Raw genomic sequence first — 21,635 nt, 5'->3', positions numbered from 1 at the left:
CTTAGAAACAGTTGTTTGTGTGTTTTGGTGGTAAGAGCAGATGTTCTGCTGTCACCAAACAGCGAATTTCAAACTGCATAGTGGAGGCTATTTCTCTGGCCCATGTGGCGTGTGGCTTGACTTCGCCTCTAGGGGTGTGTGCTCATTCTACAAGAGCAGTGGCTTGTTCTAAGGCCTTCTTCAAAGGGTCCTCGATGGAAGAAATTCGTGCTGCGGCAGGATGGTCCTCTCCTAGCACCTTAATCAAGTTCATCATTGTCAACATTGCAGCATCGAAGTGAACCTATGAGAGGGAACATCTCATTTACATATATGAAACCCTTGGTTCCCTGAATAGGGACAAGATGCTGCGATGCGGGCCATTCGGTACCTTTGATATCACTTTCTTCATAAACAAGTGGAAATCTGATGACACAGTGAGCAGCACGCTGATATAACTCACCTATGTGAACGTCGGGCCGGTGCTATTTGGCCAACGAATTGGCGTGATGGTATAAGGGCTTTAGACACCAAAGGTTTTCCCATAGTGATGACATCATCGCAACATCTTGTTCCCTATTCAGGGAACCAAGGTTACATACGTAACCGAGATGTTTTCAGATATGAGAACAGAATTTACAGTATAATGTAAGGACTCTAAGTCTTATTATACAGCTTAGATATCTTAAGACTACTTTGCAGGCCAAATGTGTTAGTAAGACAACCTTGTATAATGCTAAAGTATAAATGACAATCATTAGTTGCCCACGCAATAAAAACCTAGACCCTCAAGAAACTATACAACTGATTTTATTATGCACTGTGAAAAAGGTTTAATTGCATTCTTAAAATAAATCAAAGTTACAAATATTAACAAGACAATAAATTCACACTGGGGTCAATTCTGAAAAATTTCCTTTAGATATTAAATTTTTTTATATCCAAGTAGTGCATACTGTTTTAATTGCTAAATATACAGTTACAGCACCAGTTGTACAACTAATTAGCCAGTTATTAGTTGGTGTGCAAATTCCCCTCCTTTTGTGTGTGTATCATGTCATCAGTGACTGCACAAACTCCCTGTAATGATGAAAAGAAGAGGCAATTATTTTGTCGTCATTATCTAATATATTGCTGTCATTTAGTGATGTAATGTCAAACATTAGCAACAAGTAACACATTCCTACTCCTCAAAAGTTACTAATTTTTCACTGTCACTTTTTATGCAAAGTAGTTTTTTTTTCCTCTAAAGCCTTCCACATCAATCTTTAAAGAAGTAATATAATAGTAAGATAAATTAAACATTTTCAGAAAGTGACATCACCTTATGATATCTGGCAAACCAGGGTCTTTATACAGCCCATTATGAAGATACCCAAGTGATGCATCAAATTGCACCAGCTTGACACGCTCATCTGAGTTTTGGGCCTTTTTTGCAGTTCTGTAAATCTGAGCCAAAAAAAGACAAACATTTATAAATAAATGTATTTCTGAATTATTTTTATAAGGTAAGTTTTGTACACACAAACCTCTTGACCTGAGGCAAAGGGCACTAAATGGTCATCTTCAGCATGGAGAATCATAAGGGGAGTTCTGATTTTTTGCAAACTATCGAGAAATAATAGGGGAAGAAATGCAGAAATCAAAAGTTTACAATGTTTTAACATATTTAACATGAACTAGCATACTATTACAATCATATCTGTACACATATTGTTAAATTAATTGCCTTATATTTTATATTAACCATATGCTTGAATATATTAAAAACAATGTCACATACTTTTCATCAGTTGGAAGGTTCAAATCTTTGTTTTTCAGTGGATTGAACAAGAAGTACTGAATGTATGGGAACTTCCAATAAAACTGGAGAAAAGGAAAAAGAGAGATACAAATAAGACTTACACAAACCCAATTCTGATTTATGACCCATTTGATTAATCCTGTGTATATATATTTAATTCACTTGAAATTTGACAGAGTTAAATTGTACAAAAAAAAAAAAAATCCCAATTATAATGTTTTGATTAGAAAATAAAAAAAAATTATACAAGATGTTCAAAGATCTTGAACGTTACTTACCCAGGTAAAAGGGTGTTCAGTTAGTTTATTAGTTTCCATCCTCGCATTTAGGAATGCACCTTCAAGTATTATTCCATCAAACTGATTTCCTGTCAAGAAATTTGCAGTTTTTGGATTAAGACAAAATATAAACTCAAGAGAACCACTGAGACAAACAAAAGCATGCTTGTCTTTAAATCAGTCAAATTCTTACCTTGTTCTAGTAATTTCACTGCAGTGGTAGTGGCAACACTATTGAAGAAGAAAAAAAACTGCAGTTATATATTGTATACTTTAGAAATTGTTTTTAATTAATATTGTTTGTTGTTTTTGATACATTTGAAGTAAACTTAGAAAATGTCATCAAAAAGCAGATCCTACACACCCACTACCAAGCGAGTGACCCCACACACACACCAGGCTGTTTCCACTGCGTGCCTTAACCCAGTGGTACAAGTATAAGACATCAGTACATAGACCAGCCTCTGTAGGCTCACCAGTGGAGTCCCCAAAACCTAAAAGGTTTTAACGTATTTGAGTAAGCAATAGACAAATCATACTGTATATTGAAGTTCAAGGCTAAAATGATCTCCAACGGTTATCGGCTACAGTGAAGTGACAACATTTTAACTCACCTCTGTAGTCCAGCACCAAAACGTGATATCCAACAGCACTCAAGACCTGTATGTCCAAGACACTTCAGTCATTAACACTAGTCAAGTTTTTAGTCTTTCTTCATGATTAATTAAGTGAGTTTGCTCACATTTGCAATTCCAATTCGATGAGGTGCAGATCTGTTTAATAAAGGTACAAAAATTAGAACAGCAAGAAGGCAAAAAAAAGTGCATACTTTCAGTATAATGCAAAATGTATATGTTTAATTCATTTTTTGAAGTACACATTTTAAATTGTACCACCATCAATCAAATCAAATCACTGAGGAACTAAAAGTGGTATTAGCATGCATTTGCCCATCCCAGTCTTTCCCAAGTGCAAAGAGGCGCGAAGTTCAATGCACAAGTCCTATCACTGTTCTCTGAGATTATGCAGATATTGTAATACTGTCTATAGGTTAGCAGATCAATAACAGACCAATAAATATTTTTTTTCCAAAATGAAGAATGAAACTCTAGTGTATAAAAAACTTTTAAGATAATTAAATGTTTCTTGCCTGTTACCCCTGTTGCCATGGAGGTAGATGAAAATGGGTGATCCGTCCCCCAGAGCTTTCTCATACCAGTCTAGGTCCTTTCCCTGCGCTTCCTTCCATCTATGTTCAGGTACAGTGTGCCTAGAAACATTTATAATAAAAGGAGGGGAAAAGTATATATTTATATTGAAAACCTGAATATTTGTCTTATAATTTGTTTTATAGATTTTTTTTGTGTGTGTATATACAGGCATGTGTCACATGTCTTAAAACTAACCACACGCCCACTCTGACTCCCTCTTCAGGTTCGAGGTAGATATTTAAAGTGTGATTGAGACCTATATCTGATGGTTGGCTGAGGTCAATAGAGTCTGGAGAAATACACAAATGAGTTTAGGAAAAAAATCATAAACTATATATAGATGACACCACACCAATATTTCTAAAAAAAAAAATGTTGTATACCAGAGAAGAGATGCAGAATAAATAGTACTGATGCAGAGAGAATGCAGAGCGAAAGAAGTGCCATTTTAGTCCAAGTCCATTGCCACTGGGATCTTAAGAGAAGGAGAACATGCACACAGAAACTGGGAGTAAAAACGTCTGATTTATCTTCATAGTGTCACATTTTTAAAAGTTCTTCTTTTCCACAACCAACTACATAATAACACATTACTGTTAGACATTGCCTGATCTTGTTGCTGTTCATTTTTATGCAGTTGTTATTATGTCGCGGTCTATCAAAACAGGACTGAATTACTTTCAAAAGAAGTCAATGCAAACTTGCCTTGCATGCACGTTTAAATCCTTAGGTTTCTGACTTGGTCGTTGCAATCTTCCTGCTGGCTGAAATATTCTTTCAGATTTATTGATTCTTTTCTTCATTTTGTAGAGCAGGGGACCCTCTGTCTATTTACTTTTCACACAACTTTGATAATAATTGACAAAAAAAAAAAAAAAATCACGGAAGTGGACAGGACAGGAGCAACGGTCACCGACTGGGCTTATATGCACACATTATTATTATTATTTTTTCCACTCGAGAATTTGCTTTTGATAAATTGCATAAACTAATTTAAATAGTTTTAGTCCTAATAATAGCTTGTATTGCCTATATCTTTTTTAAAACTGCAAATTTAAAGTAAACTTCATAGTGTCACATTTTAAACTACATTTAATCCCTGATATGACAATTCCTGATATTGTTGCTCTTTGTATTATGCACACAAAAAGGCAATACAGCATGTGACTTGCCTTGCATGCACGTTTAAATCCTTAGGTGCTGACCAGATTGTTGCAGTCTTCCTGCAAACTGATTTTTTTCTGTCAGATTGAACTCCTTTTTTCTTAATTTAAAACGCACGGAGCAGCACTCTTAACTATTTACTCTACACAACTTTGGCAATAATTGAAAAACAAACCGTTCAAATCACTGAACTGGACAAAGAGAAAAGAACATGGACTGGGCATGGTGGTCAGCTCCCGTGTCTGGAAACATTTGAGAAAAAACATCAAGCTGAACTTTTATTATATATTATAAGAGTTTGAGAACTTTATCTACATCACTTCCTGCTGCTGACGTCGCTAGTAAGGAAGAAACAAACCATTCAGTCGTGGATTGGTTGGGTTATGGTTTGATGCCTGTCTGAAGAACACTGTAAGTTTGAACAGGTTTGGTAAATAATCAATTTCTATAGGTGAACATCTTTGACATAATCACTGGTTTTTGCAGAAGCAGCAGCCCAGACAAATCACACGAAACGTACGCTGTCGCGCGCTAAATTCAAAATGATTTTCTGATTCTGCAGAGATTTCATTGATGGCATTTAATATTCACCTCAACAGTGTTAAACACGCTTTTCCATTTCCATTCATATTTTTAATATATTTAACGTGACAGCTGCGGACAGGTTTTCAGTTCTGTTTGTCTGAAAATATAACGCTTAGATATAACGTCACCGGTAATAAGATATTGAAAAGATATTCACTTCCAAGTTTCTTTTTATTATCCCAGGCATCCCAGCTTGTTTATTTCATGTAACGCTAGTTTGTTTTCATTCTTTGTTTTTTTCCACATAAAGATGCTTCGAAGAACAAGAACAGCAAAGGTGTACACAGAACCAGCGACGGATGATGAATCTGATGACATGTGAGTGGTTTGCTTTGTTTGCTCAGACCAACGCAGTTTTTATTTTTCAGATTAGCATTCCAGGGCTAATATACAACATTGTGTACATTAAAACGGACTCTGTTTCTGTTTCAGCCGATAGACTAACAGTGTTGAACAAACTCATGAATTATAACTGGTGTATCAAACTGCTCTTTAACCACAGAACGTTTTTAAACAGTCAACGTTGTAAAACAATTTGCAGTTTTTATTGTATAAAAAAGTCTGCAATAGTAGCTTTGATTTCTTATTCTTCATGAATGCTGGATGAAATAAAACTGTTTTCTTGTTACAGGACAGGCCAACAAAAAGGTGACAGTGAAGAGTTAGAAGAATGGTTACCAAATTCAAACGAAGGCAAAACTAAAGTAAGGGCAAAACCGAGGGGGACAGATGAAACCGGTGAAAAGAAAAAAGTGACCAAGAGGGTGGCCAAACCTAAAGAGCCAAAACCTAAAGCAGAGAGGAAGCCCAGAGCTCCACGGGTTCCCAAAGTGAAGAAGGGGAAGACTAATACAAAGCCACAAACTGAGGATGCAGTTCTGCCGAAGCCTGAGTTACAGCAGCATGTGGCAGTCAAAGAAGAGGCAAGTCATAATGCATGTGCTTTGATTTTCACTGTGGTATACTGTTTTTCTTCCTTATTCACAATTCTACATCTATATGGCATTTGGCAAGTAATTGAAATCAGCAACAGTAATTGCCCTTTAATAAGTGTACTACAAGCTGCTTTTCTAAATGACGACTTATTAAATATGGGTTCCCCCTGACTGATGTAAACAGTTCAAATATATTTATCCAGCACTGACATTATGTACTCAAATCATTTATTTTTGCTTTATTATAGAGGTTGTCCATTAACTTGAGCAGTAATAATGCAGGAGAAATACCCGAAGAGTGTCCATCATCCAGTCAACATTTCCCCAAGGTGAAAAAAGAGGAGCCTAATGACAGCTTCACCTTTGATGAACCTGCTCAGAAGAAGCAGAAGACCACAAACTCAGCCCAGGGAAGACCGATAAAACTCAAGTCGGGCAATCCCTGTGTGGAGGACTTACAGATGAATTGGGATCCCATTCAGGTGGGTTATTACTTTCTGTGTTAGGGACTGACTTCGTTTTTGACTTTTTTTTGTTTGTAGCATCCTGAAGATCACAATGAAGATCTGTTGCACTGTCAAATGAATTATTATTTGCTATTTCAAATTATTTTAGTGCTTTCTGGTATACTTGATGCTGATTGGTCAATTGCAGCATTCTACAGGGAAATATAAGTATATATGGGTCAAAAAATGTTTTCCCTTTTTTTTTCCATCTAATTAAATGTAAGTAACTTTACATACATTGAAAACATATTAAATGAAAATAAAGTGCCTACTTTATTGTTTCAAAAATCGTTAAACATAGTGATTTGGTAAAGAATTGAATTGGTAAAGATTTTAATTCAACAAAATTTTTGTTATATGAAATATTGTTACACAGAAAGAATGATGTATCTTTGGTTATTCATGGTAAAAATGTATGATGGTCATTATTTTTGCTTAGAAAAAACAAATGAAACCGGACACATTCTTCTAATATCCCGTGTAGGTTCTTGCTGAGAAGTCTGGTGTGGAGCAGTGGGTGTGTGCAAACATTGTACAGCTCTTCCAGGAGGAGAACACTATTCCCTTTATGGTGCGCTACAGAAAGGAGCTGATCAACCACATGGATGCCGATGCTGTTCGAGATGTGCAGCTGACTCTTGAAGAGCTACGGTAAGACACTGGAAGGGCACAACAACAAAGAAGGAGATAAGAAAAGGAAATAATTTTTTATTAAATTTCAAACTGTTCTGCTATTTAGCACTGATTTTATATTTTCAGTAACATGCTTTAGTTGATATAGTTTCATATTTAAATCTATATTTACATTCAAGGAAACGGTAAGTGTTTCGTGGTTGTTGGATAAAACCTTTATTTAACCATTTTAAAGAAACATTTTGAATTTATTTTATTTTTATGTCCTGATTAGCTTCTTGCAATTAATTCAAGAGGCTCCAGAGGCACAAAAAGTATTCTGGTATTTTAATGTGTCTTGTTTAGCTTGAATTACCTTGATCAGGCTGCTATAACCAAATGTGTCCTGTAGATGGCAGCAGATATTTTGTAATGTTTTCCATGTACCATTGCTTTGTGATTCTGTAAGGAGTTGAAGTTTACTTATGTTCTCTCTTGATTAATTTGACTAAATAATATTTTATTTATGTAGGCTACACTACAATGAAAAGTGTTTATTTTCTCAAAATATTTAGATATACAATTTCAAAATCTATCATTCAAAAAATTCAAAATTCAGCTTTGCCATGACAGGACTTAATTTTTTTTTTTTTTTTCATGTACCGATATTAGAACATTATTACTGTTTTTATTGTATTTTTGATCAACTAAATGCAGCCTTGGTGAGCATTAAATACTTTTTTTTCAGAAACATTACAAATTCTTACCAACTTTTGAACCGTTGTGTAAGTTGATAATTAAATAGACCTCAGTTTTTTTTCTTCATTTTCCTTGCGTAAAAGAAAAGTAAAAAAAAAAGCAAAAAGGATGAAGACTGTAATAACACAAATACATTGAGTTAATATTATACATGTTTCTTAGGTCAGTGGCAAAGAAGAGCAGATCTGTTTCTCAGACATTAAAGAAGGAGGGGGTTCTTACTTCGGAGCTGGAAATGGCTCTAAAGAACTGCACAACGGCTGATGAAATAGACCATGTGGTAAGAACAGAGCAGAACAAGCTTCCCAGCTTTCTTATTAATGAGAAACTTTGACCATTTGGTGAGTTTTTGACTGTGGGTGACTTTATAATAGCTTATACCTATTTATGTATAATAATAATAGTTTTTTCTTTAGTATGCTCCCTATAAAAAGGGCAGTAAGTTGTCCAAGGCCCGGCGAGCTAAGGAGCTAGGACTGGAACCTGTTGCACTGGCTCTGCTTCAGGAACCTCAGAAACTGGACCTGCAATCCTCGATCCAGCCCGACACTAAAGGTATCTTCCTTTTCTGTTTTGCTTTTTTTAAAGCCTGTTGTAACAGTGCTTGTAGAGCAAGGTGACCAGATGTGCTGTTTTCTAGGGACATGTCCTGGCCAAGATTTCTAAGGTTTTGGCTGTTTTTTGATCGTTGTATGACATCGAAGTACTGTGAGAGCGATTCGAAAGCATACAGAGACACATGCTCAGCTCTTTATAGCACTTGCAGTACTTAGAGGTCATACAACGATCTATCTGCAGAGCGCAAACAACCAAAACCTGGTTAAGTTGGATAAATAAGAAATCCCCTTACTGTGCAGCGTCATTCACACCTCCGTGTCCTCTGAGGTGTAACACTATTAATGCTTTTTGAAACTGATTAATTGTCCCTACATCATCCCTTCCATGTATTGTTTCATGTGCATTTTACATATTTGTCTTTGCAGCCTTAATTACTAAAAGACATTGAGTCTATAGAGGGCAGCAAAGTACTTTTAAATTTGTTTTTGACTGCTTATGCCTATGGGTTGACATATTAAGGCAGTGACATAAGCAGTATTGTGACATGTTTTTCTAGACATTTCTCTCATTTATATGCATTGTTGTGTATGAGGTTTCAATATTATCTACTTCTAAAACTGAGTAAAAATGTGCAACTATTCCACACTTTCTATCAATAAAAGGGCAGTTCTCAAAAGTTAACGCAGGGCCACTGATGACTGAATGAGGTTATGGGACATTTCAGCTGTTTCGTTTGCTGTCTGTAGGGTTGTCTACCCTGGATGAGGTGGCCACAGGTGTGCAGGAGATCCTGGCAGATATGATTGCAAAGGACAAAGAGACTCTCACCTATGTACAGTCACTGTGAGACACTGATTATTTGAGCAAATTCACTCTTTCCTCTGACTATCCAGTCCCTCTTAATATCATCTTTCTATTATCTGTTAATCTGTTTTTCTCTGTTGGCATTATATGGATCTTTCTAGCCTGTCAGTCGTCAATTAGTCAGTAATGATATGTGTGTGTTTTACTCTGAATGTATGTTTATTCTCAGGTGCGACAGGAGTTCGGTGACCATTCACTCGTCAGTGTCCAAAACAGCGCTGAAAGAGCAGCAGCCACAGCAGGGCAATCAGAAGAGCAAACCAAAGGACATTGCCAAGTTCAGCCTGTATACTGACTTCACCTGTGATGTTCAGCGCATCCAGCACCATCAGGTTTGGTCACCTCTTTATCTTGTGTCTTATGAGATTTACCCTACAGACAGAGCACTTTCAGATCTCGAAACTTTTTTTTTAGCTTTTTTTTTTTTGTTGCTTTTTTTAATTGGAAGATTGGAACATCATATCCACCGATATTGCTTTCTTGCACTCTAATTCCACAAAAGCCTTTTCAACAATGAGAAACTGTTAAAACTGCTTTCTGCATTGAGATGACAAGTTCTGATCTGAATAAAAAGTTTCCCCTTTTTTTTTTTTAGGTTCTCTTTTTAATTATTATAAATAGTTTTCACTTAAATTAACTACCAGTGAAATATTTTGAGCAACCTTGTCTAAAGTTATATTTCTAATTATCTCAAAAAACCTTTTAAGCTTGTGTGAGTTGTGAAGACGTATATAAACTGAATTGTTCCTGCATTTGAATTTCTTTGAAAAACAAAAGCTGGAATAGATAGGAGCTAACAAGTGTCTAGCATACATGTGAACATCTCCAATTCCGTGTAAAAAGCCTCTCAGGTTCCCCCTCACAAAGAAGCTGAACTGTCATATAATTTTTGATTTATTTAACATTTTAAATCACTACGTTACTCCCATGCTTGTGTTATTTAATTCTGATGACTGTTTTATTATTATAAAATAGTCCTAATAAACCATGAGTTGGTGTGTCCAAACCTTTGACAGCTAGTGTATATGTACGGACTCGGACACAGTCGACCAGTCCACACACACACACACACACACTGACAGTGTTGTGCCATATAAACAGGTCCTCGTGCCACTCTTCAAAGCTCTTCTGTCAGCGCTGTTTAACTGTATGTGTTTGTGTCAATGGTGTCCCCTTCCCCCTCTCTCACTTCACGGTTACCCGCTTACTCAGAGTTGGTTGTGGGCCACATGTCACAGTGACTCTGTCATCCTTTTCTCCCTCTATTCATCTCTCTCACCCCGTTCCCTGTCCCCCAGTCATTCCCGATCTCCCCCTCTTAACATATGTGACACGTCCCCATCCACGTGCCTGTGGATTAGAGGCTAGGATTGACAGACACAGCTTCATGATGACAGCCGCTCATGGGCTCTGAGAAAGGAGGGGGATAGGGTGCGAGAGAGAGACAAAGAGCGAAAGACGGGCCCAATGAGTGAGTGAATGAGTGGTGGTGCGATCTTCTGTGAAGCATACAGTTTACCCTCTTGTTAATCTGCTGACGTAGATTGTCAGTGAGTGTTAATTTGAGTTTGCCGTGACCTGTGAGCTGTTGCACTCCGGCTAAAATGAACCTTTTCGTGGTTTTGCTAGAGAAGAGTGTGGAATGTATTTTGACAGGAGGCATGTGTATGCACACATACTTGCTTGTTTAATTTAACACATTGCTTGTGAGAGTGTATTAAGGACAGATGTGTGTGTGTGTGTGGGTTCCATGAACCGGTTGGTGAAAGGTTTTGTTGGTTTAAGTTACTCTAGAGGTTATACTGATGCTTTATCTGTGAATTAGGCATAATTAATTATTATTATTTTTTTTTTCAAGTTAATGATCAAACCGTTTACACTAGCGGTGTAAATGACTGTTGTAAAATATTATTTTGCACTACATTTTAGTAGATGAACCAAGAAAAGACTAAAAACAGAAGCACGCAGAATAAGTATAACTTGAAAGTGATGTTTAAATACATTGTATATTGATGTATATACTAATATTTTGCTTAATTTTGGTTGAAAATTATTTAGCTTCAAGTATTTGTTTTATCAATATTTCAATAAACAATAAAAAAAAAAAAAAATATATATATATATATATATATATATATATATATATATATATTTATAAAAATGTTCCATTCTATACACTTCTGTTCATCTCACCATAGCCAAATGATATTCTATTTTTTTTTTTTGTTTCTTTATTTCTTATATATTTTACTTGCGTTCTTTTACTACTGTGCCACTTTACTTTCGAACATTTAGATCTAAGAATCCTATGTTTTTAAGCTTCCAGGGGCTTTTTCTGGTTGAAACATGGCATTTTGTAAAAATAAAATATTTTTATTTATATTGATGAAAATGAATTTTATACATGCTGTAAACATACATTTCTAGAGTAAAAATGCACCAAACAATTTTTTCAGTTCATTAAAGAGAAATACTAACTAATTTTTTTTTTCCTCTAGCACGCTCTCTAAAAGTGCAGCTGAAAAATCTACAAATTGGCAATTAGTAACAAATAAAATGTGGTCTTGCTTTCTGCTTGTTTGTTTGAGTTTATGACAGATTGACTAGAATATAATCAGTGCTAAACATCAAATGGTTTTGTAAAACAAAACTGCCCTTGCTAAAGAAAGAGTTCATATTTATTTTGTATGGAGAATGATTGTTGGTGTATTCTGAGCCCCATGTTGTGTATGTTTGTTTTCCTGTACATGCAAAAATAGGAAGTGAAAAGTTCATCCATTCTTTCTGTTTTTGTAGAGGCCATCCTCTATTGCTCTGTTCTACGGCAGTGCCGTTGACTTTATTTGGTGAAAAAATATTGAATCAGAATAGCTCAGTCTTTAAAATAATATTAATTTTCTGTCGCTTACATTCCTCATATTTTTCCAATTATGATTTCATTGTTATTGAGGAACATGATATGTTGAATATTTAGACTAAACTTTTCCCCCTCCTCTGTTTTTAAAATGACATGTCCTGGACTGTTGAGTCTGAAATATGACACTAAACCCAAATCTGTGAAAAATATTTATTTTCTCATTTTGACACCTGTTTATTGGCACAAATTTGTCCTCCATTAATCTAGAAAGCTCGCATGTATTTTTAGAATATATTTATATTTCTTCTCAACTGTAATTTTACTCATGGCATGATTCAGACCAGTTTAATATATGCTTTAATAGATATATGCATTAACTACACATGGTCACAAGTTTGCAATGACACAGAACAGAGACAACTTTGATATTTGTTTTGACATTTCCCTCATCTCATGCAAAACTTCAAATGCGATAAACATCGCATGAGAAAACCCAAGTAAACAGCTGCCTTAGGGTTTTAAAATGCCAAAATATGGAAATATAATTTTCATCATATTTCTGGCTGCATTAATTCACGTCTTGATCAGGCCATTAGCTGTTGAGCGGTGCAGAGGGGGCGGATGCCTGCTCTGTGGTGGGGTGTGTGTTTTGTGTAGGGGGTTGGTGGCATTTGTCAGCTCGGTTCTTCCGCTTGGAGTCCAGATTGATGGGTCATCTTTTCCCTCTTGTTTCCTTTCAAAAGCTTTTCCTCCGAAAAGGTCAGATACTTAAAACTATTTGCTTCACAGCATGTCACTTTCCTTTAGAGGGCCAGTAAGGGAAAATGAGAGAGGCACGGAGCTTTTCGGTGCGACACGAGTGGGTCCTGGTGTACACTGACTAGTTTAAGGAGAGAACGGGAGGGGGTGGGACCGACGGTGCGCTACCGTGCCTCGCCTTGTGTCGGCTGTCTCTACAGGTTACTCTCTTGTTTCAGACGTTAGCCATTAACCGTGGGGAGAATCTGAAGATTCTGACAGTGAAGGTCAACATCCCCGACAGGGTGAAGAATGACTTCTGTAGGTGGTGCATCAACGTCAGGTCAGCACACACCCACAGTGCACACACACACACACACACACACCACACCTCATTTTCTTCCTCTCTCCCTCGTGGTCTGGTCCAGTGCTGTTGCCGTTTTAATGGGCAATGGGTTGGCAACTGACTTTTACATCCACGGGTTTTGGTATTGATGTAGCTCTTTCCACCATGTCACAGAAACCATTTAGGTTATGTTTTTGATAATGAATGAAAATTACATTTAAAATGTTTAAATAATAAAATTTTTAATTTTATTTAGTCAATATTAAACCAGTATTTCCATATATACATTATCGTATTGTATATTCAACCCAAAATTACTCAAAGCTCTATTTGCCAGTTTCATTAAATATAATAAACATACGACATGCATATTATGAATATATAGTTACACTTTCAGGTCCAATTCTCACCATTAACAAACCATTAACTATGACTTTTGTGTCAATAAACTCCTGATTTACTGCTTATTAATTATTAGTAAAGTAGTTAAATGTAGGTTTTGGGTAGGATTAGGGATGTTGAATATGGTCGTGTAGAATATGTGCTTTATAAGTACTAATAAATAGACAATATGTTAATAAAATGCATGCTAATAAGTAACTAGTTAATAGTGGGAATTGGTCCCTAAACTATAAGATTACCCTAATAAACTTTGCATTTTAATTTTAATGCAACATGTAATTTATTTAATTTCAGAGGAAATTTATTTAACTTTTTTTAGTATTTTAATATGTATTAATTAAATCAAATTTATTTTACATTTTTAGGTCACACTTTATTTTAAAGTCCAATTCTTGCTATTAACGAACTATTAACTATGATTTTGCCTCAATTAACTCCCTATTTGCTGCTTATTAATAGTTAATAAGGTAGTTGTTAAGTTTAGATTTGGAGTAGGCTTAGGAATGTAGGTCATGCAGAATAAGTGCTTTATAAGCACTAATAAACAACCTATATGTTAATAATAGACATGCTAATAAGCAACTAGGTAACCGTGAGAATTGGCCACTAAAATAAAGTGTTACCCATTTTTACACTATAGATCAAAAGGGTTTCCATTGCAGAGTTTTTATTTATTTATTTTTAAAGAAGTGTCTAATGCTCACCAAGGATGTGTGTTTTTTTTGGTATGGCTTTACCATTACAGAAATACATTACAGTTAATATTTCACAAATTACCATTTCGCTTTTTTAACTAAATAAATGCATCCTTGGTGAGCATGTTCTTATGCATCTTTAAATAAAAAAAACATTAGAAAGTCCATTATCAATTATTATAAACTTTGATGTACTGATGTACTAATTGTTGTGCCAGAATTTAGTTTTCATCTAATGAAATAAAAATGAAAAGCACCCTGTTTTCAAAAAGAAAATTATTTTTCTCCTTCGTTACTCAGAGCTATTTATTTCCATGTAGTTATTATACAATCACAATCTCAGATTTTGAATGCACATATCATTGTTCTTTTGGCAGTCTCTACACTGTAAAGGTGCAGGTTAAGCAGTTATCTAAATATATAGATAAGGGAAATAAAACAAAAACACTTTCTTTGAAATGCTACCATCTGAATTTTTATTTTACTGAAATCCTGCTGTTATGACACTTGCATAATAATTTGGAACACAGTTGTATGAGTGTCCAAACTGATGGACTCCTGCTGTATGACTTTCAGATGGAGGCCACAGGGATTCGCACGGCCAGAGTTGATGGCAATTTTGAAGAATTCTGTTGAAGAATCCTTCAAGAGATTCATTGTGCCCTTTCTCAGTCGAGGCTACAGGTTTGTTCTTGCCGGATGGTTAAGCTTCTTTTTCCATATCTTCTTTCTATAACGTTCTTTTTCTTCCTGTCCCAGGACTAAGTTGACTGTTAGTGCAGAAAAAGAGTCCATCGCCATGTTTGTTCGGAATCTGCGTCAGCGCCTTCTGATGTGTCCGGTGCGTGGGAGAGTCATCATGGGAGTGGACCCAGGGTTTCACCACGGCTGCAAAATAGCAATCCTGTCCCCAACCAGTAAGAGAGCCAGAAGAAATGTGGAATCCACTTTGAATAAATGTCTATAAAAAGTCTATATCTATATAAATCCAGTCATAAGAAGCACAGGTATATTTGTAGAAATAGCCAACAATACATTGTATGGGTCGAAATGATTGATTATTATTTTATGCCAAAAATCATTAGGAGATTAAGTAAAGATTATGTTCCATGAAGATATTGAGTAAATTTCCTACTGTAAATATATTAAAACTTAATTTGTGATTACTAATATACATTACTAAGGATTTAATTTGCACAACTTTAAAGGCGATTTTCTCAATATTTAGATTCTTTGCACCCTCGGATTCTAGATTTTCAAATAGTTGTATCTAGGCCAAAAAATGTCATATCCTAACAAGCCATACATCAATGGAAAGCTTATTTATTCTTTTATTATTTATTTAAATCTCAATAACTAAAACTTAAAACTAGAGATACATAACAAAAAATATAATTCGTAAAGTAAGATAAAAACATAAGTTGCTTTTTTTTACCTTAATGTTTTAATGTAATATTGTAACATTATTTTTCAATATAGTACTGTATAACTATATAATAATTTGGTATTTTTTTTAGTTTTTCTTTTGGCTGTCAACTAATGAAAGTGGCTTGTGGTAATGGATAATTATGGTAAATTTGAGTTTTATTTAATTTTTGTAATTTTGTAATCCACAAAATATAGACTACTGTTGAAGTAAACTAACATGGTGAACTTTTGCCTGTTAATTGTAATTATTTTTTAAAGTTGGTGAAGGAGAGTGTCTGATTGGCAGGTGTGATGAGAATGTGCCTTCTCGGTGGGAGGAGCAGCATGCTGTGCCCTGTGTGTGCCCTGCATCCAGGCGACTGATCGGCCTGGCGGGTGTGTGTCAGGTGGCATTGCCATGTTTTGCCCTCTGCCCCGCAGCAGCACCACATGCAGACCCAGCTTGACTGTGACAGGTCTGTGGGTGTGGAGTCACATGACCTGCCGGGCTCTTGAGGTGTCTATTGGTATTAGACTGTCTCTCTCAGGCTGACAGAAAACGGCAGCCGTATTGTCTGAGAGGAGAGGGAGAAGGTGATGAGTGCAGGAAAATAAAAGAGGAAAAAATGGGGGTCCGCTGTACCTTCATGATGCTAATGTATTGTTAAGTTGATGCCCAGATAAAATATAGTCTCGTATGTTTTCTGCTGTCCTGACATATCATCTTCCTATTTTTCTTTCCTCAGGTCAGATTCTGCACACAGATGTGGCGTACCTCCATGGTCCTGCTAAACACAAAGAAGCAGAAAAACTGCGCCATCTTATGTTCAAACACAGGTATTGCAACCACAGATAACAGTTTTTAAATCAAAATACTGTAAAAACAGCAATATTGTGAAATATTACAATTTAAAGTAACTCTTTTTCTATTTGAATATATTTTCAGTTGTAAATTATTCTTGTGGTGGCAAAATAAAATTTCAGTTATTTCAGCTAACAATATTTTTTGCTTCTTAATATTTTGGGGGACACACTACTATTTAAAAGTTTGGGGCAAAGAACGTTTTAAAAAATTAATTAAATAATACATTAGTATTTGGCAAATTTATCTAAAGTAACCATAAAGACATTTATAATGTTACGAATCCTGAAAAAGCACTGAAGAAAAAAGTAATGTCCCTGTTATTTCTGCTTTGCCATCACAGAAATAAATTATATTTTCAAATATATTTAAAAAGGAAAACAGTTATTTTACATTGCAATAATATTCTACAAAATTATTGTTTCTTTTTTTTTTTAAGTTGAAATGAATGCAGCCTTTGTGAGCATAAAATACGTCTTTAAAAAGCTCTTTAAACATCTTAATTATTTCAAACCTTTGACCTATATGGTGTATATATTTGAGTAACTTATTTTTTTCCCCCACAGCTGTCAAACAATTGTAATAGGAAATGGCAAAGCATGCAGGGAGACCGAGGCCTTCTTTACAGACCTAATTAAACAACACTTCTTCAAGCCCATCGATGTGTCCTACTGGTATGGCATTTCTCTTTTTTAAAAACCGAGCAGTGAACAGTACAGCAGATGTTGTTCTTCTGAGTGTTGCTCAGCAGTTATTGGCTTTGGTGTAGAGATGAAAACTGCATTTATTTGAGGTCACATCAGGCTCCTGTACAGTCTTAGTGCAACTGCAGCTTGAAATTTGAAAATGTTTAATCAATAAACACCACTAAGAGCGAAAATAGCAACCGTCAAGCAAGGTACGCAGAAAAGGAGCAAAGGAAATGGTGCCGGTCTGGAATGTGTTACTCTTGCGAGTTTTAAATGGTATCTGGACCTTGTTTGACTGCCTCTAATTAAAAACAAATATTTCTCACCATCCTTCAAACCAAACCAGTCCGATGTGTTCTCATCCAACCCAAATAAAGACTAGATCTGGGATTGTCTCTCTCTCCATCTAGCTAGACTCGTGTTTGTTGACTTTTGGTTCTGACTGGAGAGCTGCCCAGAACCGCTCTGAAGTGGCCGTTTATGGTGTACACTGATGGCGGTTTTCATTACAGCTCTCCGCATCCCTCAGCGCGGCTCAGATGGGTTGCCAGGTCTGTCTCAGTAGTTCTCAGCAGAGCATGATGTGTCAAACTTGACATCCAAGGCGCTCCACAAGTGGATCCATTTCAACCTCCATTCTAAAATGAAAGTGGAAGATGTGAGATCTCCACACTGGCAGTGCAACATCGGTTGGCAAGCCAGGGTGTGCCAGACAGTTTGAACTCTGTTTCCAGTCGTGGTAGTCACAGACAAGTATTTGTAGAAACAGGGTGCTAGTTGAAATAAATGTCACTTATAAAATTGCATTCTAAATGATCCCCTTAAGTGGAGAAATGGATATGCTAACTTCACTTGTGTGAAATGCTCAGACATTCCACAAAGAAATAGCAAGTGGTTACATTTGTATGAAAGCATTATTTCATATTTAACAAACAAATATCCGCAGGTACACTTTAAAAGTAGTTGGTTAAAAGGGGCATATAATACTTTTTATTTTAATTTCTAATAATTTTTGAAAAAATGTCCACATATAAAAAATAATAATAGTCAGATATTCAAATAATTCAGGGTTTATGCTAGTCGAAAACATGCATATATCTGACTTTTGTGCATTGTACACTACAATTTAAAACTTAAATTTAAGTGTTTTAGACTTTTTAATGGTTTTTAATATATAAATAAATAAATATCTCATGTTCAAAAATGAAAAATAATTGATTTCTGTTTTAGAATATTTTAAAATGTCAATATTTATTGTGGTGGCAAAGATGTTTTTTCAACAGCCATTACTCCAGTCTTTAGTGTCACATGATCCTTCAGAAATCATTCTAATATGCTGACTTGCTGCTTAAGAAACATTTTCTTTAGTATCAGAGTTGACAGTTGTGCTGCTTATTTTTTTGTCTAAACTGATACTTTAAGTACAAAAAAAAAAGTATAACAATATTTTTCTATTATTTATTTTACAATTTAATGTGTCCTTGCTAAGTAAAAGTATATTTGTAGTATTATAAGTAAAACGGAACAAAACAACTGATCCCAAACTTTAGAGTAATAGTGTAGATATGTTTTTGGGTGTATGTGTGTTTGGAAATGTGTAACTACACCACAGTGTTTCTTCTTCTAACACATCATTCATTCCTTTTTAAAAGTTCATCTCCACAGTGCACTTTGTACATCACTAGTCAATTAAACTTCATTTGCACCTTCTGCTATCTGTCTCCCCACTCTTCGGCTTATTCAGACATAAAACATCATCCGTTGCCCCCCCGTCTACTGTCACTTGCTCCCCTCCTTCTGTCCCGACGTCCCCGCTAGCTGTCTCCTGTCCTTTCTTTCGCCTTACTGCTCCAGAGGAATGACAGGCGGTGCCGGCAGACTGTATGCGGTATTGAGCCTGCGGGATGAGCAGCGCAGCTCTCAGCGACCTGCTGCTCTTTATTTAAATGAAGAGACTTTAGCCTGTTGAGTTTGTGGGGTTGTTCCTTGAGCAATACTGGGATAATTACTCACCTCTTGACATTTTCATTTGGTTCTTTCTTTCTATAATAAGGCCTTTTTCGACTGAGGCCTTGGATGCTCTTTTAAAGAAATAGGAAATAATTGTTTATACAGAAATCTTAAGTTAAAGTTCTTAATTTATGACACCGATTTACCTAAAACAAGGGAACTGAATAAAAGTAAAAAAGGAAACAAATTCTTAATTTGTGGCCACAAATATATTCCTTGTCTGCATCATGTTATGTGCAGGACTCCGTTCACACACACTTTAACAGTTTACTGCAGTTTATGCTTGAAGTTATTTACCTATAGCAGCTAATGAATTGGAAATCTTGCAAAAATGTATACAAAGCTTATTTTAGTTGCCAAATAAGGTGAATAGTATTCACTATATTTCAATTTTATATTAAATATTGTATTTTTGTGGTATTAATAATGAGTAATAAAAAATACTAACAAGCATGCACAGAATCTACATTCAGTGGCCACATCTGTTTTGCTCATATACAGTATTTAAGTTTGTTAATGCTTTCACATTTTCCATCCACACGTTTGTTAAAGTGAGTGTATATGTATGTGGTGTGGTCTCTGTTGGGATTGTTTGCACATCAGCTGTGCTGTAGGTTGAGCAGCTCACACGAGTGATGAGGAGATGACCTCTCTTTGAACTTTGTAGTTGTTTGCCCTAGTTGAGTCTGCTCCAATGAGATTTCCACCGTGCTTTGAGTCTCTCCTCTGGAACCCCTCCGTGGTGCCCTCCTCTGTTACACCACTCTTTACCATCAGGCCCTTTTATCCTTCTAGTCCAATACAATGATTTAAACTGGTATTAATTATGAGTAAAGCTACAGATGATTGGCTGTGACCTTGGGGAGGGAGATTCCTGGAATACAATCTCTGACTGTATGTGTGTACATCAGTATTTGTGTGTGCACACTGCATTTTTTTTTTCCTTCTCATGACTAAGACATGCTCAAACGGCCACCAACATGAATCAAATCCAAGATGACCCACTAAAAGTTGACCTTGGCTGGTATGGTATCTTTACACTGCTGGCAGAAACCATTGGGGCTTTGGTCATGGATTTGTCATAGTTATGTTGTAAAGATTTGGGTTAGGGGTTCAGTACATATTCTGTGCCATTGCTGTTTGTTCATAAAACGAGTTTCGAGCACTGTTCCTGAGTGAGTGTGGTTTGTTCATTATGTATTATAAATTGTCTCCCGTCTAAGGAATATGTTAAATGTTCTGCTCTGACTCTAGTCATTGCTGTTGTCTGGCCCTGACTTTGCCTCTCGCCCCTGAAGGACAAAATGACATGTTATCTTGCTTAACGAGGGAGTCTGTAGTGTTCCTGACTGTCAGGACAGTGATCCTGACACTGAGCTATGGCTACAGACTGACTGGACAGCTCTGTCAGTTCTTAAGGTTGAAGACCACCCTTCTCCCCTCAGGCTGGCCAGTCTCTGGTCATTAGACTCACTTTACAGAGGAACACAGAATTACAGGAGCTCTCTCCTCTATCCCTTTTTATTTTTCCTTCAGTACACACTGTTGCTGGGATCAGTTGTTAAGCTTGACTGCTTCAGTCTTAACAGGAAAGAAATGATTGATTTCTGTAAATTATAAATAGATGAGTTATTATTATTATTATTATTATTATTATTATTATTATTTTCATACTTTTACCCTGAGCAAGCTGTCTGTAAAGGGCGTTGTATTGCTCCTATAAGCATGTATAAGAAATAAAAATATAAAATTATGTACATGCATAATTAATAACTTAAATACTAATACTAATAATAAATATTAATGCCATGTTTATATTATTATTATTATTATTATTATTATTATTATTATTATTATTATTATTATTATTATTAATACACTTTTTACCAGGTGCCAACTGGCTGTAAAGGGCATTGAATTATTTACATAAGCTTAATAAACATATAAATACAATCATTAAATGTAAATGCAAGCTATTAATAATAATAATAATAATAATAATAATTACTGCTATCTAATGTTGATTTATTATAACTGGTATTACTAGTATTATGTAAGCTGTTAATAATAATAATTATTATTTTATTTTTATATTATTTATTATTTATATGTACGTAAATTATATGTTTATTTATTTATTTCATATATGCCCATATATGATTGAATACATGTCCTTTACAGTCAAAGCGCTCCTGGTAAAGTGAAATCACTTTTTGCTGTAAGGTCTTGGATGACTAGAGTTTTGCATCAGGGAAGTTTGTCCTTTGAGGAGGATTCTGGGTAGGGTGATTAGGACAGTGAGGAACGAGGAGGAAAATTTGCCAGTCACAGGCCCATGGCTAATGGCTCACTGAGGGATAGATGTCCGCAACAC

General features: G+C 35.6%; 2 protein-coding genes across 7 annotated transcripts in view; one reads left to right on the top strand and one right to left on the bottom strand.

Annotated features, from left to right (window-relative positions):
• Nucleotides 1-773: 773 nt before the first annotated feature.
• LOC127970471 (lysophosphatidylserine lipase ABHD12-like) lies at nucleotides 774-4,661 on the bottom strand. 4 transcript variants are annotated; one of them, XM_052573064.1, is made up of 14 exons: nucleotides 4,445-4,661; nucleotides 3,978-4,118; nucleotides 3,656-3,747; nucleotides 3,468-3,561; nucleotides 3,212-3,331; nucleotides 2,804-2,834; nucleotides 2,676-2,721; nucleotides 2,426-2,555; nucleotides 2,255-2,292; nucleotides 2,062-2,150; nucleotides 1,763-1,845; nucleotides 1,509-1,587; nucleotides 1,304-1,428; nucleotides 774-1,059 (listed from the first exon to the last, which is right to left on the bottom strand). In XM_052573064.1, the coding sequence occupies exons 2-14, from the start codon at nucleotides 4,073-4,075 to the stop codon at nucleotides 1,032-1,034; spliced, it is 1,053 nt and encodes a 350-aa protein (XP_052429024.1). In that variant the 5' UTR covers nucleotides 4,076-4,118; nucleotides 4,445-4,661; the 3' UTR covers nucleotides 774-1,031. The 4 variants fall into 4 exon arrangements, with proteins under 4 accessions (XP_052429024.1, XP_052429025.1, XP_052429026.1 ...); XM_052573065.1 differs by having other exon boundaries at nucleotides 4,612-4,629; XM_052573066.1 differs by lacking the exon at nucleotides 3,978-4,118.
• Nucleotides 4,662-4,747: 86 nt separating this feature from the next.
• Nucleotides 4,748-21,635, top strand: part of LOC127970470 (S1 RNA-binding domain-containing protein 1) — a 54,893-nt gene continuing 38,005 nt past the window's right edge. For 2 of the 3 annotated variants that reach the window (XM_052573063.1, XM_052573060.1), the window contains exons 1-14: nucleotides 4,748-4,847; nucleotides 5,272-5,339; nucleotides 5,653-5,944; nucleotides 6,205-6,438; nucleotides 6,947-7,113; nucleotides 7,996-8,113; nucleotides 8,250-8,388; nucleotides 9,138-9,234; nucleotides 9,425-9,587; nucleotides 13,090-13,193; nucleotides 14,870-14,977; nucleotides 15,053-15,210; nucleotides 16,447-16,537; nucleotides 17,129-17,236. In XM_052573063.1, coding sequence (XP_052429023.1) covers nucleotides 5,272-5,339; nucleotides 5,653-5,944; nucleotides 6,205-6,438; nucleotides 6,947-7,113; nucleotides 7,996-8,113; nucleotides 8,250-8,388; nucleotides 9,138-9,234; nucleotides 9,425-9,587; nucleotides 13,090-13,193; nucleotides 14,870-14,977; nucleotides 15,053-15,210; nucleotides 16,447-16,537; nucleotides 17,129-17,236 — 1,847 coding nt within the window. In that variant the 5' untranslated portion in view covers nucleotides 4,748-4,847. Of the gene's footprint in view, nucleotides 4,862-5,271; nucleotides 5,340-5,652; nucleotides 5,945-6,204; nucleotides 6,439-6,946; nucleotides 7,114-7,995; nucleotides 8,114-8,249; nucleotides 8,389-9,137; nucleotides 9,235-9,424; nucleotides 9,588-13,089; nucleotides 13,194-14,869; nucleotides 14,978-15,052; nucleotides 15,211-16,446; nucleotides 16,538-17,128; nucleotides 17,237-21,635 lie in introns of all 3 variants that reach the window. The other variant, XM_052573061.1, reaches the window with a different exon arrangement.

This window comes from Carassius gibelio, chromosome B13 (assembly GCF_023724105.1).
Source record: "Carassius gibelio isolate Cgi1373 ecotype wild population from Czech Republic chromosome B13, carGib1.2-hapl.c, whole genome shotgun sequence".
Taxonomy (NCBI): domain Eukaryota; kingdom Metazoa; phylum Chordata; class Actinopteri; order Cypriniformes; family Cyprinidae; genus Carassius; species Carassius gibelio.
Note: the sequence above shows the minus strand (reverse complement) of the source record. Positions and strands in the feature narration are given on the sequence as shown.

Bases quoted from the DNA above. Each gene is read 5' to 3' on its own strand.
- LOC127970471 (XM_052573064.1), bottom strand. From the start codon at position 4,075: ATGAAGAAAAGAATCAATAAATCTGAAAGAATATTTCAGCCAGCAGGA. The intron at 2,293-2,425 runs GTGTGTAGGATC...CTTCTTCAATAG, and splicing joins GGTCACTCGCTTGGTAGTGG to TGTTGCCACTACCACTGCAG. The intron at 1,060-1,303 runs GTGATGTCACTT...TCATCATTACAG, and splicing joins GGTTTGCCAGATATCATAAG to GGAGTTTGTGCAGTCACTGA.